This window comes from Hyla sarda, chromosome 13, assembly GCF_029499605.1.
Source record: "Hyla sarda isolate aHylSar1 chromosome 13, aHylSar1.hap1, whole genome shotgun sequence".
In the NCBI taxonomy this organism is placed as follows: Eukaryota; Metazoa; Chordata; class Amphibia; order Anura; family Hylidae; genus Hyla; species Hyla sarda.
Window position 1 is genome coordinate 8,693,638 of NC_079201.1, and position 26,206 is coordinate 8,719,843.

General features: G+C 42.9%; 3 protein-coding genes across 7 annotated transcripts in view; 2 read left to right on the forward strand and 1 right to left on the reverse strand.

Moving 5' to 3' along the window:
* LOC130297721 (urotensin-2 receptor-like) overlaps nt 1-26,206 on the reverse strand; it is a 645,128-nt gene that overhangs the window by 431,895 nt on the left and 187,027 nt on the right. The window lies entirely within an intron of this gene.
* LOC130297729 (uncharacterized) lies at nt 1,584-6,300 on the forward strand. Its single transcript, XM_056550527.1, has 4 exons — nt 1,584-1,685; nt 2,111-2,211; nt 3,247-3,365; nt 6,145-6,300. The coding sequence occupies exons 1-3, from the start codon at nt 1,637-1,639 to the stop codon at nt 3,346-3,348; spliced, it is 252 nt and encodes an 83-aa protein (XP_056406502.1). The 5' UTR covers nt 1,584-1,636; the 3' UTR covers nt 3,349-3,365; nt 6,145-6,300.
* Nucleotides 9,036-24,577, forward strand: LOC130297727 (uncharacterized). Of its 2 annotated transcripts, XR_008849660.1 has the most exons (5): nt 9,036-9,361; nt 13,840-13,935; nt 18,165-18,310; nt 19,713-19,843; nt 24,433-24,577. XR_008849660.1 is itself a non-coding variant. In XM_056550524.1 (4 exons), the coding sequence occupies exons 1-3, from the start codon at nt 17,691-17,693 to the stop codon at nt 19,824-19,826; spliced, it is 309 nt and encodes a 102-aa protein (XP_056406499.1). In that variant the 5' UTR covers nt 17,638-17,690; the 3' UTR covers nt 19,827-19,843; nt 24,433-24,577. The 2 variants fall into 2 exon arrangements, 1 of the variants encoding a protein (XP_056406499.1); XM_056550524.1 differs by lacking the exons at nt 9,036-9,361; nt 13,840-13,935 and adding an exon at nt 17,638-17,739.

Sequence of the window (26,206 nt, forward strand, 5' to 3'; positions counted from 1 at the left end):
GTACATACACACATCATACATACACCATACATACAGTACATACACATACATACACCATACATACAGTACATACACACACATCATACATACACTCATCATACATACACCATACATACAGTACATATATGCACATCATACATACACCATACATACAGTACATATATGCACATCATACATACACCATACATACAGTACATATATGCACATCATACATACACCATACATACAGTACATATATGCACATCATACATACACCATACATACAGTACATATATGCACATCATACATACACCATACATACAGTACATATATGCACATCATACATACACCATACATACAGTACATATATGCACATCATACATACACCATACATACAGTACATATATGCACATCATACATACACCATACATACAGTACATATATGCACATCATACATACACCATACATACAGTACATATATGCACATCATACATACACCATACATACAGTACATATATGCACATCATACATACACCATACATGCAGTACATATATGCACACGGTTGAGGCTAGCGCCTCGCCGGGCCTCTGCCACAAGCCTCCCCTTCAGGCCCGGGACCTCGGCGGGGGAGGGGCTGGGGAGGGGCGGGGGGTTTGAGTCTGGCGCCGGGCCTGGTACTGGCAGCGCCGCTGCCGCAGCGTCCGCAGTGACAAGCCTCCCCTTCAGGCCCGGGACCTGGGGCTGTGCCTGGGGGCCCGACCTGCGGCCATAGTATAGTATAGTGGAAGGGGGCCCCTGTGCTAAGGGGCCCGGTCGCAATGACGACCTCTATAGCTACGCCACTGGGTAGGCCCTGTGTCTTTAACTACCAGGACATCAGGGCGTAGCTGTGCTCCCTGTGTCCTGAAGGGGTTAAAGGGGTATTCCAGGAAAAAAAAAACTTTATTTTCATATCAATTGGCTCCAGAAAGTTAAACAGATTTGTAAGTTACTTCTATTAAAAAATCTTAATCCTTCCAATAATTATCAGCTGCTGAAGTTGAGTTGTTCTTTTCTGTCTGGCAACAGTGTTTTCTGCTGACATCTCTGCTTGTCACGGGAACTGCACTGAGTAGAAGAGGTTTGCTATGGGGATTCGCTTCTACTCTGGACAGTTCCCAAGACAGGTGTCATCAGAGAGCACTTAGAAAAGAACAACTCAACTTCAGCAGCTCATAAGTACTGAAAGGAAAAGTTAAATGATGGGTGAGGGGGTCTCAGCACTTATGTAGCACTGTTTCTATGATACAACTGAAGTGTTCTGAAATTACCTTTACAGTTTAAGACCAGTAAACAATAGAATTATTATAGACAAAAATCTGTGGAGGGAATTAAACTCAAGATCATCTGAAAAGTAAACACCATATGGGTAATATTGTCCTAAGAGATTGAGATTATCTGATAAAAATGCAATAAACTTCATGAGCTTCACTTGTTTATCATCTTGGAGTCTTTTAATCTTTGCCAAGTGCCAAACAACGATGGAAGAGTCACCTCCCTCCCCTGTATCCTGATACTGTATCCTGAGCTATATATAGGGCGGCATCATCCAGTACAGGGTATGTGCAGTAGAGTTGAGATTATTTAGACAGAGGTATAAATCCAGTCATCTCCACCATGAAGGCTTTCACTATTCTCCTCCTTGTTGTCATCGCTAGCGCCTATGGTAAGTGTGTACATTATTATCTTATCTGTCACCCAGATTTCCTGGACTCCAGACCATACTAGCTATATGTCCATATATCTGGATCTTTAGGCAGATTTTATCATCTGGATTGATGTAAACATCCTCCACTGCCCTAGACTATCATGGACACGAACATCAACGTTACTGCCCTAGGCCACCAGATACTGACATTATTGGTCACCCAGTTTTCCCAGGCTCAATTTCACCTCAGTTATCCAGTTATATATCTCTAAAATCTTGGGATTATGGGAATCTGGATGATTCCAGAGAAGAAGCCATATTAGTTTTCAACATTACCAGAGACAGATATAACTTGATAAAATAAATATCTGTATCAGTATAGTAGTAACAATATTATACATTTTATATCATGGCTCAATGATGCTTTATTTTCCATTTTGCAGTTGCTGCTCAGTTGGGAGGCTCTTTAGGAGGCGCTGGAGGAGGCCTTGGAGGAAACCTTGGAGGAGGCGCTGGAGGCCTTGGAGGAGCCGCTGGAAATGTTGTAAGTAAATCACCATCCTAAATATCCATATTGTCATAGGGGGAACATGTGCTTCAAAATTTGCAAACAAGTCTTATATCCTGGATAAAGCTTAGATGCAGCAGAGCAGAATTTGTACTTTGGGGAAACGGGGATGGGGATGGGGGGGTCAGGTTGGGCAGTGGTGGCATTTACCCTGGACCCTGAGTCCACTCTGCCATGTAAGACTCCAGTATGAGAAGTGACACAAAGTAGTTGAGAAGCCTTGTTATAGACTTTGACCTAAAATAAACCTGTCATTACTTTCATGCTGCCTGAACCAAAATCATTGGGTGGTCGCCAGTAGCTTCTTTCCACCCTGCTGGCCTTCATTGATCAATCTTATCCTGTTTGTGTATTGGAAGTGATCTATCAATCAAGGCCAGCGGGGTGGGGAGAAGCCATCAGGGACCAATCAAAGGACTGTGGTGCAGGTAGAATGAAAGTGATAACAGGTCCCCTTTAAATGATTGTCAGTAATTAGAAAAGCAAAGAACTTTCTTTCACAGATCACCACCCCAGTCTACAAGTTGTGTGCGGTATTGGGTCTTAATCCTATTCACCTCAATTGAGCTGACCTGCAATACCATTTATAACCCATAAACAGGTGTGGGGCTATTTAAGAGTATATTCAGCTCTGCTACATCTGAGAAATTCAGCGTTACCACAGCCACCACCAGCTATCACATTATCGAGTGACTGAGAGGAGATCCCATTCCACCCCCGGCCTGGGTGTATACAGTCTACAGTATACAGTCTAACAGTGTCTAACACAGTGCTTCCCAACCAGGGTGTCTCCAGCTGTTGCAAAACTACAACTCCCAGCAAGTCCGGACAGCCAAAGGCTGGAGTTGTAGTTTAGCAACAGCTGAAGGCACCCTGGTTTGGGAGCACTGGTCTAACCAATAGTGTTTATTTCATTGGGTGTCATCCAGTTTTTCCAGGATAGAATTTTTTTAACTAAAAGTTACAGAAGTGATGGTGACGGTATCTAATATCCTATTTCTATATATGCAGGGTGGAGATGTTCATGTACCAGAGGCAGATTCTGGCAACGGTGGAGGTCTTTTGGGTGTTGTTGACAATTTACTTGGCGGTGTCGGTGGCGGTGTCCTATGATCTTCCTCTCTGTGCAGGTAAAATCTGAATATTCATATGCTATACATTAGAATGTGATATTTAAAAATCACAGTTCAATATTACAGACGTTGTCCAGGCAAAAGCTGAATTTGCTCCTGGGCTGGGGGCTGTATAAATAATAATTATGCTATACTCCTCCGCAGCTATCAATGTTCCCAGTTTTCCTCTGGTCTCCAATTCTTCCGGGTTCTCTGCTGTCCCGTCCCCACAGGACCAGACTGCTCAGCCAATCAGCAGCCATTGTGGTGTCCCGCCTTAGTCACTGATTGGCTGAGTACAAAAGATAAATTCAGTAGAACTCTTTAAGAGGTGGAGCTTCCCCAATGAGACAAAAACAAATAGGTGCAAGAAAACATAAGGGTAAAGGGGAATTATTTTATTTTTATTTTTTAACTCAACTGGTGCCAGAAAGTTAAACAGATTTGTCAATTACTTCTATTAAAAAATCTTAATCCTTTCAGTACCTTTTAGCAGCTGTATGCTACAGAGGAAATTCTTTTCTTTTTGAATGTCTTTTTTGTCTTGTCCACAGTGCTCTCTGCTGACACCTGATGCCTGTATCAGGAACTGTCTAGATCAGGAGAAAATCCTCATTGCAAACCTATGCTGCTCTGAACAGTTCCTGACATGGACAGAGGTGTCAGCAGAGAGCACTGTGAACAAGACAAAAGAGGAAAAGTTGTGTGAGACCCGGGGAGGTGAGTACAGTATGTTCATAAAGCCCAGAGCGAAGTTTGCTTTTGTCTGAGCAACATCTTATAGGAACAAGCAGAACTGGGGTCCTGGGTTACAACCTGACTGGTTTAACATCTGTGAGGAGGTTCCCCATCCCCCACAAAAATATCTTGTAATAACCTTTTTTATTGGACTAACAGAATTTTGTAGAGAAGCTTTCAGGATTTCTCCCTTTATCAAGTCCAAAGCAAATCTAAGCTCACAAGCAGAAGACACAGGCTACATCTCACAAATACAGTGATCCCTCAACTTACAATGGCTTCAACATACAATGGTTCCAACATACAATGGTCCTTTCTCGCCCATTGTAACTTGAAACCAGACTCAACATACAATGCTACAGACAGTCCAGATCTGCGAAACCTGTCAATGGCTGGAAGAACCGACCAATCAGAATGGGCATTCACTGGTACAAAACCTGTATTACTGAAGTGCATGCCATGACTGGCGCCCCCTACAGTACAGGGAGGTATTACATGTTCTGTACTCTTAACCTGTGCCACAGTTAGCTGCTCCTTTGGACACCAGGTGAGGGCGGCTCCATTCCTTTTTTAGGACATTGTGTTCTGTACAGGACCCTGAAGAAGCTCCTGTCCTCTACATAGACAGTGATTACAGCTCCCAGCAGATCTGTATTACTTTTATATGTAAGGATTTGCTGTATTAGTTATCTACTTATTTTTGTTTAATCCTCACTTTTATATTTTTGGATGACATTTTGGTGGCTTCAGAACCATTTACCAGGTTTCCATAGAGTTATGGTATCAACATACAATGGTCGTCATGGAACCAATTAATATTGTAACTTGAGGGACCACTGTATGCAGGGGTTAAGACAATAGATGTGGAGAATTCACACTAAGATAGGCCATGAATTGTCCGGCTATAGGATCATAGACTCAGGCCCGTCCATACATGACCTTACAATCAGGATACTGAAAGGGAATTTCAATAACACACAAGAGAGAAAGACATTTGAAGCCAAAATGATACTGTTTTTTGACTCGAAAAACAGGGGACTCAATATGAATTTGAGCTTCTTATCTCATTATCAAAATTTCTTATAACCTGTACTGTACTGTACTGGATTCTCTTTTGCGTCTCACTATGTCCTGCTTAAAGAAGTACTCTAGTGCAGAGTATTCCTGCTCCGTCCTGCCCGGGCTGCAAAATAAATGAAAATGAACCATCACTCACCTCCCTGGGTTCCCGCGGAGCGCCACTACAGCTGATCGGTCCTCCGGTCCATCTCTTTCATACTTCCGGGTGTAACGAAGCATCACATGTCGCTCAGCCTATCGCAGGCCGAGGCAGAAGATTGCGGCAGCCGGCAATAGGCTGAGCGACATGTGATGCTTCGTTACACGCGGAAATATGAAGAGGATGGACCGGAGTGATGGTTTATTTTCATTTATTTTGCAGCCCGGGCAGGACGGAGCAGGAATACTCTGCACTAGAGTACTTCTTTAATTATCAGTCTCTCCACTGCTCCCCCCTCCCTCCCCCTTTTTCTCATCCTTATCTATGTAGTCTATGTTCCTATAGCAGGACAATTTATGTCCCATCTTAGTGTGAATTCTCCACATCTATTGTCTTAACCCCTGCATATTTGTGAGATGTAACCTGTGTCTTCTGCTTGTGAGCTTAGATTTGCTTTGGACTTGATAAAGGGAGGAATCCCGAAAGCTTCTCTACAAAACTCTGTAAGTCCAATAAAAAAGGTTATTACAAGATGCTGCAGCATTTTTTGATTTGCTTCTATTATATATATTTGCGCAGAGTTGAGAAGTTTGGGGATTTGCCCATTGTGTTGACCTTTTTGTGTTGGTCTCTATTTTGATAGACCTCACAGCTGGGTCCTCACAGTCATGGTAGAGAATACTTCAATGAGATTATTGTCATTCAGAAATGTTTAGTATAGAGGGGTAAATGCTTCTTAGGACTGATCACACTCACAAGGTGACCCCATCCCAAACAGATGTATTATTCTTCATAGCAAATAAGGAGAAATCCGCTCCTAACCTGATTTTTGTCTTCCAGGCTCCACAATGGATTCCTGACCAGGACCGGCCAAGTCCTCACAATGAATTTCCCCCCTAATGATTTAGTTTCCTCTCCTTTTATGATTCTTTATATCCTCTCTCTATGATTTCTCTTCCTTCTATGTCTCATAATCAATAAAGTAGAAAAGATCTGCACATCGTGTCCTGTGTTCACTTGGTATAAAGCTGGGACCCAAATGGTCATGTTGTTGTACAGAATAAGAAGATGATGATTATTTTATCCAGAAACAGCGCCACAGCTCTTTACAGGTTATATGTAGTAGTACAGCTCAGCCAAACTGCAATACCAGACACATCCCATTGACAGGTGTGGTGCTTATTCTGAATGAAAGCAGCCATGTTGTTCTAATCCCAAAACCCAACTACAGCTACCACCATTTTATCCTCCACCTTCCTGTGACCTCCCAGGAACACCCACAAAATACCCAGTCTGGGTGGAGATACATGGACTCTGGCCCATTCATGGCCTGGTTCAATGAGATGCCCAGACAACACTGTAGCTGTTGGTAAGTATGCCCCTCCTTTATATCTATGCCAGTCACCACCAGATGCCTGTAGTGCCTTCCAGTGTCCAAGGAAAGCCATAGGAGTAAACAAGAAAATACAATCACATACCTTTATAGTGAGCAGGGGCAGTTTTAATACAGGTCAGCTGGGAGTAGTAGTTCTTCACATGTTAAGTCACATGGCAGGATGGTGTAGCTAACCTGAAATTCCTTTTTAGCGCAACTGCCCTTTATTAACTGAGTTGTCCCCATAGTGCAAAGTGCTATGAGTTTGTGAAACAACCTTAAAGGGGTACTCCGGTGCAAAACATCTTATCCCCTATCAAAAGGATAGGGAATAAGATGTTCGATCGCGGAGGTCCCACCGCTGGGGACCCCCGCAATCTCCGGGCCAGCAGCAGCGGTGTCCAGACACGGGAGCATGGAGCTCCATGCACGGATGACCAGGGTGCTGTGCTGGCGATCGCAGGGGTCCGCAGTGGCCGGATCCCCGCAATCTAACATCTTATCCCTTATCCTTTTGATAGGGGATGTTTTGCGCCGGAGTACCCTTTTAGCACTTTACTGAAACATCTTATGCAAATCCAATACAATGCAGTTACTTTAGCACAACGTCGAGTGTTACATCTTTTGCTGCAGATAAAGGAGTATTTAGTCACAGTCACTGTCCCTTTAAAAGTAGTTTTTTTTGCAGATTTGCTGAATAAAAAGTCTCTGAGGTCACCAATTTTTTTAAATTCTGTAGCAGAGCAGTAATATCAGTATTGTTCTTGCTTCAGTGGCCATGTGGTATAATACAAGTAACATCATCCAATGCACAAAGTGAATAAAAAGACAAGTATATAAGGATAAGTCTACAGGAATCAGCAGAACAATCCGTATGTTACATGTTGGTATCATCACGTTCTGAGAATCCAAATTATTAAAATATCACATCATTTCTCCCTCATGGTGGCCACTATAACATAGGAAAAACACACACCAGAATTATTCTTGTTTAGGTCACATTGTCTTCCAAAAAGCAAAGTCAGCATGGGATCATTTACTTTAATGGACTGAATATCGTCTACTAGGGAGGAACACAAAAGCAGTAGATGTTCCGGAAATGGATGGAACGTTACTTCTAGTAGATGGTGTTTGGTCTATCAATATGAAGGGACCCTTGTAAATATGTTACAGTATATGTCAGAATACCTTTATATGTCTACCTCAAAGTATGACAGAAATTCAATCAAAGGTACATTAGTGGGCCCCGGTCTTTAGGAGACAAATATCATGGATGTGAGCTAAAGGTTACACCAGATGTGCCACCAAACAAGAAGAATACCGACCAGAAAGGTTCACAAAAGGATGGAGAGCAGGAGGTCAGATGCCAGGAGATGGTCAGGAGAGAATGAAGCAAACAAAGAGAGTAAGGGGGTTCAACCTAATATTGTAAATGGGTGCTACTCAGTGAAAAAAACATAACAAGTTAAATAGAGAAAAAAGGATTCACTGATTCCGTAGCACACCAAAATGAATTAATACAATTTTATTCAGAAAAATGAAAAAAAAAAAAAAAAAAAAACATGAAAAAATTAATTTGTACACATAATGACCAATAGTCCAAGTCACAAACACATTAAAAACACTTAAAATTCTGGCTACACATGCCAGTACACAGCTTAGGGGAGTTGCCATGAACCCCCTCACATACACTGACACCCGTCCTCCTATACAATAAATGAAATCAATGCTCCTTAGCCCTAATATAAATACCAGTCTGAATACAGAAAATATACAATATAATATTATATTGTATATTTTTATATTAGGGCTAAGGAGCATTGATTTCATTTATTGTATAGGAGGACGGGGGTCAGTGTAGGTGAGGGGGTTCATGGCGCCTCCCCTAAGCTGTGTACTGGCATGTGTAGCCCGAATTTTGAGTGTTTTTAATGTGTTTGTGTCTTGGACTATTGGTCATTATGTGTACAAATTTGTTTTTTCATGTATTTTTTTCTGAATAAAATTTAATTAATTAATTTTGTTGTGCTACTGAATCAGTGAATCGTTTTTTCTCTCTTAAACAGGAGAGCATGAAGGACACACGGCAACAAATCTTAAAGCAATCCTTCTGTGGGAACAAAATGTTTTTAAGGGTACGTTCCCACACGGCGTATTTTGCTGCGTATTTGCTGCGTATTTGGTGCTGCGTATTTTCCTACCCATTGACTTCAACAGAGAAAATAAAATACGCAGCAGCAAATACGCCGTGTGGGAATGTACCCTAAACCAACTGGTGCCAGAAAGTTAAACAGATAAATGGAATCAGAAGCAGGTGAGTCGGCTTCTGAATAGGCAGCACTACAAAGACGCACTGCCTATTCAGAAGCCGACTTAACCTAAACCAGCCGCTTATAGACCTGCTGCTCCAGCCGGGATTTCTATCCATCTGACACACTCACCTGCTTCTGATTCCACCTTACATGCCTGACATGCTGCCACCACCGCGAGCATTTCTGCCGGAGTAAGCCAGCGAGGGTCCGACATTACAACAGCCGCACGCCGCAGCAACGGACCTCCAGCGTGGGAGCCATCTGCTATATCACCGCTCCCAAACCAAGCCGAAATCAACGCTCTGCTTGTGAAGTAGAACTGCTTCTCCCATCATTTTCGGCCCGTCGCAGTACGGGACCAGCGGACACGGTGAGCATTATTTATCTCCATAGAGACTACAGACATTTTTAGTCCAATCCACACAAAGGACTTTACAACCAGATATACAAATTGCCGGTTTAACAGTACAATCCGGACAGTCAGCCATTATTTACAACTGCAGTGCCTCATATATCACTATGAATATATACCATTAGGGCCCTATGGTAATCCAATATATTCAATATTGCTCTGTTCAAATGTTTTTTAATTGAATATTTTTTATTGTATTTTAATAAATATAATTTGCATTGTTCAAACAAACTGTCTTCAAACCATTTTTTCACTGTGCACCCAGTAGGGTGGTATCCTTGAGGGGTGGTTGAAATTTTGTTTCCAGATTTATAAATAACTTCTATGTAAAAATCTTAATCCTTCCAGTACTTATCAGATGCTGTATGCTCCAAAGGAAGCTGTGTAGTTCTGACCACAGTGCTCTCTCCTGACACCTCTGTCCGTATCAGGAACTGTTCTGAGAGGGTTGCTGTGGGGATCTGCTTCTCTGAACAGTTCCTGACATGGACAGAGGTGTCCGCAGAGAGCACTGTGGTCAGACTGGAAATAACTACACAACTTCCTCTGGAGCATACAGCTGTTGATAAGTAATTTGTTTGCTTTGATTTTTCCCCTGGGATGTGGAGACCATGGAAAAAGCAAGGTGAACGGTCAATTTGCACCCACTTCATTAGGTCTCGAATTAGAGTTGTCGTCCGGCATCGACAATTAGATGGAGACAACAGGCGTCTCATGTTATCAGGTGCAGTTCACTTGTCCGATATAGGGACTGATATTTTTCTGTCTGTGCTCCAGGACGGTGTGGAGCAGGCCCTGTTCCTGCTGGGAAGTGGTAGGGGCCCCATGTAGGCCTACAAGGGCTCCTTTGTGACTGTTTTTCTGGAGAGATAAGATGCTGATGAGATCTGGGAAGGCAGACTTGCCCCCCACCAGAAGTACAACAGCCGCATCTGCCTCCAAAACCTCTGTTTTGAGATTTTACACATACATAGGGTAAGGCAGCAGGGGTAGGGCCATGCCACATGTGGTGTAGGGTTGACTGACCACAGTCTCTTCCTTCATTGTCTCTCAGCAGATTGAACATTAGGGCAAACACTTTCTCTTACGCTACAAAATGGACTAATGGAGCCCGGATTATTATTGACCCCAGTCTGTTCTATCCCTCCTAGAAAGATCTTTGTTCTGTAAAATCATAGGAAGCTATTGGTGTCATTGGGTCATTTCTCCAAGTTGTCTGGTCACCTGAGTGTGAGCGATGGATTAGATGTCATTTCTTGCTGTTACTGGTCGCCCACTCTGGCCTGAGATGTTATAGACCAGTGGTCTCAAACTGTGGCCCTCCAGATGTTGCAAAACTTCAACACCCAGCATACCCGGAAAGCCAAACACCTGTCTTCTTCCTCCAGAGGATCCACAGTGATCACGAAAGATAAATCATGGCTTCCCTTTTGCAAAACTACAACTCCCAGCAAGCCAAGACAGCCAAACACCTGTCTGCCTCCTCCAGAGGATCCACACTGATCATGAAAGATAAATCATGGCTTCCCTTTTGCAAAACTACAACTCCCAGCATGGCCGGACAGCCAAACACCTGTCTGCCTCCTCCAGAGGATCCACACTGATCATGAAAGATAAATCATGGCTTCCCTTTTGCAAAACTACAACTCCCAGCATGGCCGGACATCCACTGGCTGGAGGTCGGAGGTCATCTGTTATGCAGTTAGTCCTGTTGAGGTAATTCCAACATTTATGGGAGCCTTAATGGTTTCTCATTTTGATCGGTGGTAATCCCCCAGTTTTCAAATCAGTGAGCCTCCAGCTGTTGCAAAACTACAACTCCCAACATGCTCCCAACGGCTGGGGACACCCTATTTGGAAAACGCAGATAGATAGGTAGATAGATATGAGAGAGATAGATATGTAATTATCCATCTATGTTTCTATGCTTCCCAACAGTGTGCCTCCAGCTGCTGCAAAACTACAACCGTCAGTATGCCTGGACAGCTCAGTTGTAGTTTTGCAACAGCTGGAGACACCTCGGGTGGGAAACACTGATCTATCTGTCTATCTAGCACCTATCTATCTATCTCACATCTATCTATATATCTCATTTCTATCTATATCTATCTATCTCATATCTATCTCATATCTATCTATCTGTGTTTCCCAACCAGGGTGCCTCCAACTGCTGCAAAACTACAACTCCCAGCATGCCTTAAGAGCCTTTGGCTGTATGGGCATACTGGGAGTTGTAGTTTTGCAACAGCTGAAGCCCCCCTGGTTGGGAAACACTGATCTATCTATCCATCTTGGCTCAAGGCCAAAAGGGATTGTGTCCCAAAGGAATTAAAATATCATTTTTTTTGTATTGCACATGGATGGAGCATGGTGGCCCCATGAGTTGTCAGTCCACCCATGCACCGCAGTATGTAAACACAGACAGTGCAGCCGCAGCCTCCTGTGCCTTTTTCCCCACCACCATGCTCCACTACTCTAGCAGCCGGCTACAAAAACATTACACAGTCATGATAACACTGACCATGCCCTGGCCGACCCATGCCACCCATGATACCCATCATGCTATATGCCCTCCCTACTACTATGTGCAGTGCCACACTGACGCTGTACTGTGACATCACTGCTTAACCCTGTACTTTGCAGCACGGCCTCCCCCTGTACTGTGATATTACTGTGTATATTAACCATGTACTGTGATGGTGCTGTGCATATTAACACTATACAGTGATTTACAGTACAGGGTTAATATGCACAGTGACATCACAATACAGGGTTAATATATACTGTGACATGCCAGTACAGGGTTAATATGCACAGTGATGTCACAATACACTGTTAGGCCCCGTTCACACTACGTAATTGCCGCGGAATTTCCGGGCGGAATTACGCGGTGTGAGCTTTAACATTTGTGTGGAGGGGTCTCAGCAAGACCCGTTCACACTGCGGAATTTCAGCGGCGGAAATGTCCGCCGCTGAAATTCCGCAGTGTGAACGGGTATCGCGGAGACCCGTCCACATTAATGTATTCCGTGCAAAGAAAGAACATGTTCATTCTTTGCGCGGATTCCGCGAGCAGACCATAGCCGTCAATGGAGACGGCTCAGTGCCCCGCGGCACTAGCGCCAAAGTACCTTCGGCAGTGGCCGCCAGGCGGAATCTCCGCTTGCGGAATTCAGCCACGAGAATTCCGTAGTGTGAACGGGGCCTTAAAGGGGCTATCCGGCTGAAGGGTTTTATAGCTATTATAGACAGATTTGACTAACCGTTATTGATAAATCTATCTATAAGTTGAGCTATGGTAAACAGATATGCCTTTCAGGAGCCCAGAAAAGCTAGGTGACAATTTTGTCACCTAGCTTTTCCATACTCCTGAATGGCATATCTGCTTATAATAGCTCAGCTATTATAGACACATTTGCCTAGAAGTTATAGACAAATGTGCTTAACCCCTTCCAGCAAAAAAGTGTGTTATAAAATAATAAAAAGTAATAAAATTTAATTAACCCCTTTCCTAATAAAGGTTTGAATCACCTCCCTTCTCATTTTGCATATAAAAAATTTAAACAAAAATAAACATATGTGTAAATGTACAAAATATCAAAATATAATGTTGAGTAATCCGCATGGTCAATGATCCAATTTGGGTATTGTTGTGATCGTATGGACCTACAGAATAAAGCTATTGGTGGAGATTTGGCAAAACCTGTGTCAAGGAAGTGTGGTGCAGTTGCCCATAGCAACCAGTCAGATCGCTTCTTTCATTTTTATAAAGGCCTCTGAAAAATGAAAGAAGTGACCTGATTGGTTGTTATGGGCAACTGCACCTCTCTTCCACTATACAGGTTTTGATACATTTCTTCCAATATGTCACTGTTTGCAAAAAGTGCACTGTTTAGAAAGCCACAAAAAACAGCAACATTGCATTTTTTATGTTTTTTATTTTCGCCCACTAATATTTTTTTGTGTGTTTCCCTGTAGATTTCATGGTAAAAGAAGTGATGTCATTGCAAAGTATAATTGGTGACGCAGCAAACAAGCCCTTGTATGAGTCTGTAGGTGGAAAAACAGCAATGGCATTCAGGAGCATGAAAACGCTTAGTGACAATTTTTCACCTGGCTTTTCCATGTTTCTGAATGGCATATCTGTTCATAATAGATCTGCTATAAGACAGATGTGCCTATAAGCAGATACGCAATTCAGGAACACAAAAAAGCTGGGTGACAATTTCCCATTTAGCTTTTTCATGCTCCTCAATGGCATATCTGCTTATATCAGCTCAGCTATTATAAACAGATATGCCATTCAGGAGCATGAAAAAGCTAGGTGTGAAGACATTTTCCTTGTTTTTGAATGACATATCTTCTTATAGCTGTACTACTATTATGTGGTGCTGGGTAATTGCTGCACCTAAAATGTTTCCCTAATAATTCTGCAGAAACGATACACGTCTGGAATGAATCGTCACAGCGGTCCGAGCCAGATGGAAAAAAAGAATAAAAGAAGACAACTCTAATGAGAGAAGATATTGCCTGTGAGTCCCACAAAGATATGACATTATAACCATTTGGGCACTATAGATGGGCGGGGTTCAAACTTGCGAACAATGGAATACAAGTTTGGACATTCCACACATTTGACTAACTGGAGGGCACTAGGACTGCTTGGGAATGCACTGTCTCATAGACGGCAATGCATTTTCATGCGGGATCCGCAAAAAGAATAGACGAGTCTATTCTTTCTGTGGATGCCAGAATCTGAATTTATGCACAAGAAACATGCCGTGTGAACAGTGCAGCAGCTTCTCATTTAAATCAATGGGACTCTGCTGCTGTGGGATATTAATGTGGAATTCCCAACGGACATTCTGTCATGTGAACATACCCATAGAGTGTTTGTATAGAGGGGCCAAGGGTGCCGGATAATTGCAGAAATCTTTTCTATAAGGTTTCTGTTATGGCACTTTATTAGTAATTAAAATTGTTCAAAGTGCATCTGTCGTATGTTTTATGCATATGAAATTGCTAGCATAGCCAAAAAAGATGTTCGATACTTTGTATATCTTCATAGATGTTGTTTGATCCTTTATTTTGCTAAACAATGTGTCGGGGTACATTAAGTGTCAAAGAGGTGTGGCTAGAGTGCGCTGTGCTACAAGGCCACATCACTTCTCCGCACCTTCTTTGACACATGCATCCCCTATCCGCTGTGAATGGGGATTGTGATGGATGAGCAGTCTGACAGCTTTGAATTCAGACTTGCAGCTTGTGAAGCCCGATCCCCATTCACGTCGCATGCACAGGTTGTCAACACGTCGCTGGTAACCAAGCCCTGGTGTTAACCAAAGAAGCAGTGGGTGGGACTTTATATCAGATAGATGTTATAGTCTGGGAGTATAGCGGACCCTCTACCACAACTCTGACACTCTAGGCCCCCATAAAAGTGTGTGTGTGTTTTTTTTTTTTTAAATAGCTGAAGAACAGATTCTATAAAGATATGCAAAGTTTCCATACACCAACATATATTCATCTATCCTGGTAATTTAATGTGCATAAAACATGCGAGGAATGCACTTTATTTGTGTTAAACTAAATTGCTTTCTGTTGTGTCTTCATTTTATATATTTCTATAAAAAAGAATCAAAATCTTCAGCACCAGGCCCATGATGCTCTTAATCCGGCCCTGGCTGGGACACCACATTATTCTTTAATAATATCCTGTGCTGCATTATATAAGTAAAAGAAAAATGTTTCCTTCTTTAATTATTTTATGGCATATGCCCCTCTTGTCCTAATTGTGGCCTAAATTGCCTTAACATCTAAGAACATCCTTTTTATGACCTAGATAGGGAAACAGATGTGTCTGTAGGACATAGGGGTAACAATACAGTAAAACCTCCAGCAAAACTACCACTACCATCATGACCTTTGGCTGTCTGTGCATGCTGAGGGTTGTCATTATGCAACAGCTGGAGGCACACTGGTTGCAAAACACAGAGTTTGTTACTTAACTCAGTGTTTTGCAACTAGTGTGCCTCCAGCTGTTGCAAAACTACAACTCCCAGCATCCTTCAGCTGTTGCAAAAACTACAAATGTCAGCATGTAGTGACAGCTGAAGGGCATGCTGGGAGCTGTAGTTATGCAACAACTGGCGGAGAACCTGTTTGGAGACCACTGTAGTTATGCAACAGCTGGAGGCATACTACTAACACTCCCAGCATGCCCTGTGGCTGTCTGTGCATGATGGGGGTTGTAGTTATGCAACAGTTGGGGGCACACTGGTTGCAAAACACAGAGTTTGTTACTTAACTCAGTGTTTCACAACCAGTGTGCCTCTAGTTGCTGCAAAACTACAACTCCCAGCATGCCCAGACAGCCGAAGGACATGTTGGGAGTTGTAATTCTGCAACATCTAGAAGGGCTACAGTTTGTACACCACTGCAAAGTGGTCTCCAAACTGTGGCCCTCCAGATGTTGCAAAACTATAACTTCCAGCATGCCTAGACAGCCTTTGGCTGTCTGGCCATGTTGAGAGTTGTAGTTTGGCAACTCCTAGAAGGCAGCAGTGAAGATCACTTAGCACTGATCTTCACTGCTGCCTCCACCGCTGCCTCCTTACTGCCGCCCATCCCACCGCTGCCTGCTGCTGGTCCCGCCGCAATCGCCGATCCCTCGCCGTCCTGAAGTGCCCTGGCACCCGCCGCCATGTACCCCCAGCTCTGCCCAGACATCCAGGGGCAGGCAGAGCGGGATTTCAACTTTAAACCCCCCCCCGCTAATGGTCGGTCAGACCTAACCGACCAATGGCAGGGGATAGGAGGAAGTGGCACCCCTGCCACATCACTCCTATCCTTCAGGATGGTTGGAGCTGTCTCTGACAGCTCTGATCATCCCTATTTTCCTGCAATCAGTTCACCACAGACCCAATCAGCCAGGAATCGCTGCAAATCGCCGATCTGAATTGATCGTCTCAGGAGCCCCCAGGGGTTTGCACAGGGTGCCTGCTGAATGATTTCCTTAACTACCAGGATGTCAGGGCGAACCTGTGCGCCCTGCAGGGGGTTAAAGGGGTATTCCAGAAAAAAAACTTTCTTTTTATATCAACTGGGTCCAGAAAGTTAATAGATTTGTAAATTACTTCTATTAAAAAAATCTTAATCCTTCCAATAATTATCAGCTGCTGAAGTTGAATTGCTTCAGTCTGGCAACAGTGCTCTCTGCTGACATCTCTGCTTGTTTCGGGAACTGCACAGAGTAGAAGAGGTTTGCTATGGGGATTTGCTTCTACTCTGGACAGTTCCCGAGAAAGGTGTCATAAGAGAGCACTTAGACAGAAAAGAACAACTCAACTTTAGCAGCTCATAAGTACTGAAAGGATTAAGATTTTTTAAATTGAAGTAATTTACAAATCTGATAAATGAAGAAGAAGTAAGGGGAGGCACATACCAAAAACACGTGTGTACAAAATACGGGTGGAAGTAACGTGTACCAACAACAATAGGAGTCCACGTATCAAAGGTAAAACAAAGCAGTCCAACCAATGTAATAAATTGTAGCCTAGTGGTGGTGCCGGGATCCAAGGGATGAGAACAAATATGCAATAATCAAGGAAAAAGATCCAGCAACTCACCGCCAAGATGACTGAAAAAATGGAGGCACAGCGAGGAAGCAGGTGGACAGGTGGATGAAACGGGTGGCTCAGAGGCCTCTGAGCCACCCGTTTCATCCACCTGTCCACCTGCTTCCTCGCTGTGCCTCCATTTTTTCGGTCATCTTGGCGGTGAGTTGCTGGATCTTTTTCCTTGATTATTGCATATTTTACAAATCTGTTTAACTTTCCGGAGCCAGTTGATATATATAAAAAAGTTTTTACCTGGATAAACCCTTTAAATGATGGGTGAGGGTCTCAGCACGGTTTCTATGACACAACTGAAGTGTTCTGAAATTACATTTACAGTTTAAGCCCAGTAAACAATAGAATTATTATAGACAAAAATCTGCGAATTAAACTCAAAATCATCTTCAAAGTAAACACCATATGGGTAATATTGTCCTAAGAGATTGAGATTATCTGATAAAATGCAATGAACTTCATGAGCTTCACTTGTTTATCATCTTGGAGTCTTTTAATCTTTGCCAAGTGCCAAACAACGATGGAAGAGTCACCTCCCTCCCCTGTATCCTGATACTGTATCCTGAGCTATATATAGGGCGGCATCATCCAGTACAGGGTATGTGCAGTAGAGTTGAGATTATTTAGACAGAGGTTTAAACCCAGTCATCTCCACCATGAAGGCTTTCACTATTCTCCTCCTTGTTGTCATCGCTAGCGCCTATGGTAAGTGTGTACATTATTATCTTATCTGTCACCCAGATTTCCTGGACTCCAGACCATACTAGCTATATGTCCATATATCTGGATCTTTAGGCAGATTTTATCATCTGGATTGATGTAAACATCCTCCACTGCCCTAGACTATCATGGACACGAACATCAACGTTACTGCCCTAGGCCACCAGATACTGTCATTATTGGTCACCCAGTTTTCCCAGGCTCCATTTCACCTCAGTTATCCAGTTATATATCTCTAACGTCTTGGGATTATGGGAATCTGGATGATTCCAGAGAAGAAGCCATATTAGTTTTCAACATTACCAGAGACAGATATAACTTGATAAAATAAATATCTGTATCAGTATAGTAGTAACAATATTATACATTTTATATCATGGCTCAATGATGCTTTATTTTCCATTTTGCAGTTGCTGCTCAGTTGGGAGGCTCTTTAGGAGGCGCTGGAGGAGGCCTTGGAGGAAACCTTGGAGGAGGCGCTGGAGGCCTTGGAGGAGCCGCTGGAGGAGGCCTTGGAGGAGGCACTGGAGGCCTTGGAGGAGCCGCTGGAAACGTGGTAAGTAAATCACCATCCTAAATATCCATATTGTCATAGGGGGAACATGTGCTTCAAAATTTGCAAACAAGTCTTATATCCTGGATAAAGCTTAGATGCAGCAGAGAAGAATTTGTACTTTGGGGAAACGGGGATGGGGTTGGGGGGGTCAGGTTGGGCAGTGGTGGCATTTACCCTGGACCCTGAGTCCACTCTGCCATGTAAGACTCCAGTATGAGAAGTGACACAAAGTAGTTGAGAAGCCGTGTTATAGACTTTAACCTAAAATAAACCTGTCATCACTTTCATGCTGCCTGAACCAAAATCATTGGGTGGTCGCCAGTAGCTTCTTTCCACCCTGCTGGCCTTCATTGATCAATCTTATCCTGTTGGTGTATTGGAAGTGATCTATCAATCAAGGCCAGCGGGGGAGGGGGGGGGGAAGCCATTGGGGACCAATCAAAGGACTGTGGTGCAGGTAGAATGAAAGTGATAACAGGTCCCCTTTAAATGATTGTCAGTGATTAGAAAAGCAAAGATCTTTTCTTTCACAGATCACCACCCCAGTCTACAAGTTGTGTGCGGTATTGGGTCTTAAAGGGGTATTCCAGGCCAAAACTTTTTTTTTATATATCAACTGGCTCCGGAAAGCTAAACAGATTTGTAAATTACTTCTATTAAAAAATCTTAATCCTTACAATAGTTATTAGCTTCTAAAGTTGAGTTTTGTTTTCTGTCTAACTGCTCTCTGATGACTCACGTCCCGGGAGCTGTGCAGTTCCTATGGGGATATTCTCCCATCATGCACAGCTCCCGGGACGTGACATCATCATTGAGCAGTTAGACAGAAAACTTCAGAAGCTAATAACTATTGGAAGGATTAAGATTTTTTAATAGAAGTAATTTACAAATCTGTTTAACTTTCCGGAGCCAGTTGATATATATAAAAAAAGGTTTTGCCTGGAATACCCCTTTAATCCTATTCACCTCAATTGAGCTGACCTGCAATACCATTTATAACCCATAAACAGGTGTGGGGCTATTTAAGAGTATATTCAGCTCTGCTACATCTGAGAAATTCAGCGTTACCACAGCCACCACCAGCTATCACATTATCGAGTGACTGAGAGGAGATCCCATTCCACCCCCGGCCTGGGTGAATATAGTCAGTGTCTAACACAGTGCTTCCCAACCAGGGTGCCTCCAGCTGTTGCAAAACTACAACTCCCAGCAAGCCCGGACAGCCAAAGGCTGGAGTTGTAGTTTAGCAACAGCTGAAGGCACCCTGGTTTGGGAGCACTGGTCTAACCAATAGTGTTCATTTCATTGGGTGTCATCCAGTTTTTCCAGGATAGAATTTTTTAAACTAAAAGTTACAGAAGTGATGGTGACGTTATCTAATATCCTATTTCTATATATGCAGGGTGGAGGTGTTCATGTAAGAAGTGCAGAAATTGGCAACGTTGGAGGTCTTTTGGGTGATGTTGTTGACAAAGTTGGCAAATTACTTGGCGGTGGCGGTGGCGGTGTCCTATGATCTTCCTCTCTGTGCAGGTAAAATCAGAATATTCATATGCTATACATTAGAATGTGATATTTAAAAATCACAGTTCAATATTACAGACGTTGTCCAGGCAAAAGCTGAATTTGCTCCTGGGCTGGGGGCTGTATAAATAATAATTATGCTATACTCCTCCGCAGCTATCAATGTTCCCAGTTTTCCTCTGGTCTCCAATTCTTCCAGGTTCTCTGCTGTCCCGTCCCCACAGGACCAGACTGCTCAGCCAATCAGCAGCCATTGTGGTGTCCCGCCTTAGTCACTGATTGGCTGAGTACAAAAGATAAATTCAGTAGAACTCTTTAAGAGGTGGAGCTTCCCCAATGAGACAAAAACAAATAGGTGTAAGAAAACATAAGGGTAAAGGGGTACTCCGGTGGAAAACGTTTTTTTGTTTTTTTTTTAAATCAATTGGTGCCAGGAAGTTAAACAGATTTGTAAATGATTTCTATTAAAAAAATCTTTACCCTTCCAGTACTTATTAGCAGCTGTATGCTACAGAGGAAATTCTTTTCTTTTTTAATGTCTTTTTTGTCTTGTCCACAGTGCTCTCTGCTGACACCTGATGACCGTATCAGGAACTGTCCAGAGCAGGAGAAAATCCCCATAGCAAACCTATTTTGCTCCGGACAGTTCCTGAAACAGACAGAGGTGTCAGCAGAGAGCACTGTGGACAAGACAAAAAAAATTCAAAAATAATTTTCTCTGTAGCATACAGCTGCTAATAAGTACTGGAAGGGTAAAGATTTTTTAACAGAAGTCATTTACAAATATGTTTAACTTTCTGGCACCAGTTAATTAAAAAAAACATAATAAAGAGTAAAACACTACATATACACCCCTTACACTGTCCCGTCCCCCCCCCCCCCCCCCCCAATAAACAATTTAAAACGTCCTGTAAGGCAGGGTTTTCAAAACGGAGCCTCCAGCTGTTGCAAAACAACAACTCCCAGCATTTCTGGACAGCCACTGACTGTCCAGGCATGCTGGGAGTTTAGCAATAGCTGGAGGCACCCTGTTTGGGAATCACTGGCGTAGAATACCCCTATGTCCACCCCCTATGCAATCCCTAATTTAGTCCTCAAATGCGCATGGTGCTCTCTTACTTCGGAGCCCTGTCGTATTTCAAGGAAACAGTTTAGGGCCATATAGGGGGTATCGCCGTACTCGGGAGAAATTGAACTACAGATTTTGGGGGTCTTCTTTTCCTTTTACCGCTTGTGAAAAGGAAAAGTTGGGGGCTACACCAGCCTGTTAGTGTAAAAAAATTAAAACATTTACACTAACATGCTGGTGTTGCCCCATACTTTTTATTTCCACAAGCGGTAAAAGGAAAAAAAGACCCCCAAAATTTGTAACACAATTTCTCCTGAGTACGGAAATACCCCAGATGTGGGCATAAAATGCTCTGCAGGCAAACAACAAGGCTCAGGAGTGAGAGCGCACTATGTACATTTGAGGCCTAAATTGGTGATTTGCACAGGGGTGGCTGATTTTACAGCGGTTCTGACAAACGCAAAAAAAAAAAAATACCCACGTGTGACCCCATTTTGGAAACTACACCCCTCACCGAACGTGACAAGGGGTATAGTGAGCCTGAACACCCCACATGTGTTTGACGAATTTTCATTAAAGTTGGATGGGAAAATGAAAAAAATTATATTTTTTCACTAAAATGCTGGTGTTACCCTAAATTTTTCATTTTCACAAGGGAAAATAGGAAAAAAGCCCCCCCAAATTTGTAACCCCATCTCTTCTGAGTAAGAACATACCCCATATGTGAATTTAAAGTGCTCTGCGGGCGAACTACAATGCTCAGAAGAGAAGGAGCGCCATTGGGATTTTGTAGAGAAAATTTGTCCGGAATTGAAGGCCACATGTGTTTACAAAGCCCCATAGTGCCAGAACAATGGACCCCCGACACATGTGACCCCATTTTGGAAACTACACCCCTCACGTAATGTAATAAGGGGTACATTGAGAATTTACGCCCCACAGGTGTCTGACAGATTTTTGGAACAGTGGTCCGTAAAAATGAAAAATTTAATTTTTCATTTGCACAGCCCATTGTTCCAAAGATCTGTGGGGTGTAAATACTCGCTGCACCCCTTATTAAATTCTGTGAGGGGTGTAGTTTCCAAAATGGGGTCACATGTGGGGGGGTCCACTGTTCTGGAACCACGGGGGGCTTTGTAAACGCACATGGCCCCTGACTACCATTCCAAACGAATTCTCTTTCCAAAAGCTCAATGGCGCTCCTCCTCTTCTGAGCATTGTAGTTCGCCAGCAGATCATTTTACGTCCTAACATGGGGTATTTCCATACTCAGAAGAAATGGGGTTACAAACTTTGGGGGTCATTTTCTCCTATTACCCCTTGTAAAAATGTAAAATTTAGGGGAAAAACTGCATTTTAGTAAGAATTTTTTTTTTTTCATTTACACATCCAACTTTAACGAAAAGTCATCAAACACCTGTGGGGTGTTAAGGCTCAGCGGACCCCTTGTTACATTCCTTGAGGGGTGTAGTTTCCAAAATGATATGCCATGTTGGGGTTTTCTGCTGTTCTGGCACCATAGGGGCTTCCTAAATGCGACATGCCCCCCAAAAACCATTTCAGCAAAATTCCCTCTCAAAAATCCCATTGTCGCTCCTTCCCTTCTGAGCCCTCTAGTGCACCCGCCGAACACTTGTCATACACATATGAGGTATTTCCTTACTCTAGAGAAATTGGGTTACAAATTTTGGGGGGATTTTTCATCTATTACCCCTTGTAAAAATTCAAAAACTGGGTCTACAAGAACATGCGAGTGTAAAAAATGAAGATTTTGAATTTTCTCCTTCACTTTGCTGCTATTCCTGTGAAACACCTAAAGGGTTAACACACTTACTGAATGTCATTTTGAATACTTTAAGGGGTGCAGTTTTTATAATGGGGTCATTTATGGGGTATTTCTAATATGAAGGCCCTTCAAATCCACTTCAAAACTGAACTGGTCCCTGAAAAATTCCGATTTTGAAAATTTTGTGAAAAATTGGAAAATTGCTGCTGAACTTTGAAGCCCTCTGGTGTCTTCCAAAAGTAAAAACACATCAATTTTATGATGCAAACATAAAGTAGACATATTGTATCTGTGAATCAATGTATAATTTATTTGGAATATCCATTTTCCTTACAAGCAGTGAGCTTCAAAGTTAAAAAAAATGCTAAATTTTCTATTTTTTCATCAAATTTTTGAATTTTTCACCAAGAAATGATGCAAGTATCGACAAAATTTTACCACTAACATAAAGTAGAATATGTCACGAAAAAACAATCTCGGAATCAGAATGAAAGGTAAAAGCATCCTATAGTTATTAATGCTTGAAGTGACAGTGGTCAGATGTGCAAAAAATGGCCAGGTCCTTAAGGTATATTTGGGCTGGGTCCTTAAGGGGTTAAGGTCCACAAACAGTCCCCGTAGAATACAAAAAATCTAGTTGAATGCAGAACTCCAATATTAGTGAAAAAAAACTGAAAAAGGTTTCATTCCATCATGATGTGAACAAATGTTTGTTTCACTAATATTGAGGCGCTGCATTCAACTTGATTGATTGGCTGAGTAGGTATGGGGGACAAGACAGCACAGAACCTGGTAGAATCAGAAAAGAGGGAAAGTTGTGTGAGACCCGGGGAGGTGAGTACAGTATGTTCATAAAGCCCAGAGCGAAGTTTGCACCTTTAATATAGGAACAAGCAGAACTGGGGTCCTAGGTTACAACCTGACTGGTTTAACATCTGTGATGAGGTTCCCCGTCCCCCACAAAAATATCCTGATGAGTTATTTGTCTTCCTTTGAACCCTTTGTAATGTAATTACATGGTTTATTGCCGTCCTTCAATAGCACCAAATATGACTGTAGGCCGGGTCTGGTGTTGCAGTTTGGCCTCATTCACCTGAATTAATGCACATTGAAAAGCCACAAAAACAATAAGGTCCCAATCAGAGGTGAACAAATCTACAGTAACTTCTGCCGAACCTGAATCTAACAGATCAGCGGGTGATTAGTTCAGTCTGACCAAATTCATTCCTGTTACCTGGCTAAGTCCAGGATGACAGCCTGAGGTCTCCTAGGACTGTGTCCATTTTTAATGGGCAATGAAAGCAGAACAAGGTTGGCCAGACTTAACTAATTGATGACCGATCTGATTCAGATTTGGCAAAGTTACTGCAGATTCCCTCACCTCTGGCTCCAAGTCATTATTATTATTACTTTAGTGGTTGAGAATTAGTAAAACTTGAGTGTTTCCTTCCATGAACCTCACCTCACACTGATCTCAAGGGGTTTCTATCTTCAGGGCCTCCATAGTGACCCCTGGGGTCCACATCTTGTGCTTCTCCCTTCTTGATAAGTTTTCTTGTGATGTCATGTACTGTACAATTCCTACAAATATCTCTCTCTTGTCATTCAGAAATGTTTAGTATAGAGGGGTAAATACTTCTTGGGACTGATCACACTCACAAGGTGACCCCATCCCAAACAGATGTATTATTCTTCATAGCAAATAAGGAAAAATCCGCTCCTAATCAGATTTTTGTCTTCCAGGCTCCACAATGGATTCCTGACCAGGACCGGCCGAGTCCTCACAATGAATTTCCCCCCTAATGATTTAGTTTCCTCTCCTTTTATGATTCTTTATATTCTCTCTCTATGATTTCTCTTCTTTCTATGTCTCACAACCAATAAAGTAGAAAAGATCTGCACATCGTGTCCTGAGTTCACTTGGTATAAAGCTGGGACCCAAATGGTCATGTTGTTGTACAGAATAATAAGATGATGATGGTATTAGTCCAGAAACAGCGCCACAGCTCTTTACAGGTTATATGTAGTAGTACAGCTCAGCCAAACTGCAATACCAGACACATCCCATTGACAGGTGTGGTGCTTATTCTGAATGAAAGCAGCCATGTTGTTCTAATCCCGAAACCCAACTACAGCTACCACCATTTTATCCTCCACCTTCCTGTGAACTCCCAGGAACACCCACAAAATACCCAGTCTGGGTGGAGATACATGGACTCTGGCCCATTCATGGCCTGGTTCAATGAGATGCCCAGACAACACTGTAGCTGTTGGTAAGTATGCCCCTCCTTTACATCTATGCCAGTCACCACCAGATGCCTGTAGTGCCTTCCAGTGTCCAAGGAAAGCCATAGGAGTAAACAAGAAAATACAATCACGTGCCTATATAGTGAGCAGGGGCAGTTTTAATACAGGTCAGCTGGGAGTAGTAGTTCTTCACATGTTAAGTCACATGGCAGGATGGTGTAGCTAACCTGAAATTCCTTGTTAGCCCAACTGCCCTTTATCAATTGAGTTGTCCCCATAGTGCAAAGTGGTATGAGTCTGTGAAATAACCTTAAAGGGGTACTCCGGTGCAAAACATCTTATCCCCTATCAAAAGGATAGGGGATAAGATGTTAGATCGTGGAGGTCCCGCTGAGATCTCCGGGCCAGCAGCAGCAGTGTCCAGAATACGGGAGCATGGAGCTCCCATGTTAGTGACATCACGCCCCCTCCATTCATGTCTAGTATGTAGCCCTCAGGCCTCTTCCCATAGACCTGAATGGAGGAGGCGTGGCGGCTGTGCACAGATGACCAGGGTGCTGTGTTGGCGATCAGGGGGGGGGTGTCCCCAGCGGCGGGATCCCCGCAATCTTATCCCTTATCCTTTTGATAGGGGATAAGATGCTTTGCGCCGGAGTACCCTTTTAGCACTTTACTGAAACATCTTGTGCAAATCCAATACAGCGGTCTCTCAAGTTACAATATGAATTGGCTCCAGGACGACCATTGTATGTTGAAACCATTGTATGTCGAGACCATAACTCTATGGAAACCTGGTTATTGGTTCTGAAGCCACCAAAATGTCATCCAAAAATAGGAAAAAGTGAGGATTAAAGATCAATGAGTAAATAACTAATACAGATAAAGCAAATCCTTACATATAAAATTAAGAAAGATCTGCTGGGAGCTGTAATCACTGTCTATGTAGAGGAGACCGGACAGGAGCTTCTTCAGTCCAAAAAAAGAAAAATGGAGCCGCCCTTACCTGGTGTCCAAAGGAGCAGCTAATCCTGGCACAGGTAAAGTGTAGTACAGAACATGTAATACCTCCCTGTACTGTAGGGGGCGCTACCAGACAGCCAGTCAGTGCATGCACTTTAGTAATACAGGTGTTTTACCAGTAAAATGCCCATTCTGATTGGCCGTTCTTCCACACATCGACATATTTCACAAATCTGGACTGTCCGTAGCATTGTATGTTGAGTCTGGTTTCAAGTTACAATGGTCCAGAAAAGACCACTGTATGTTGAAA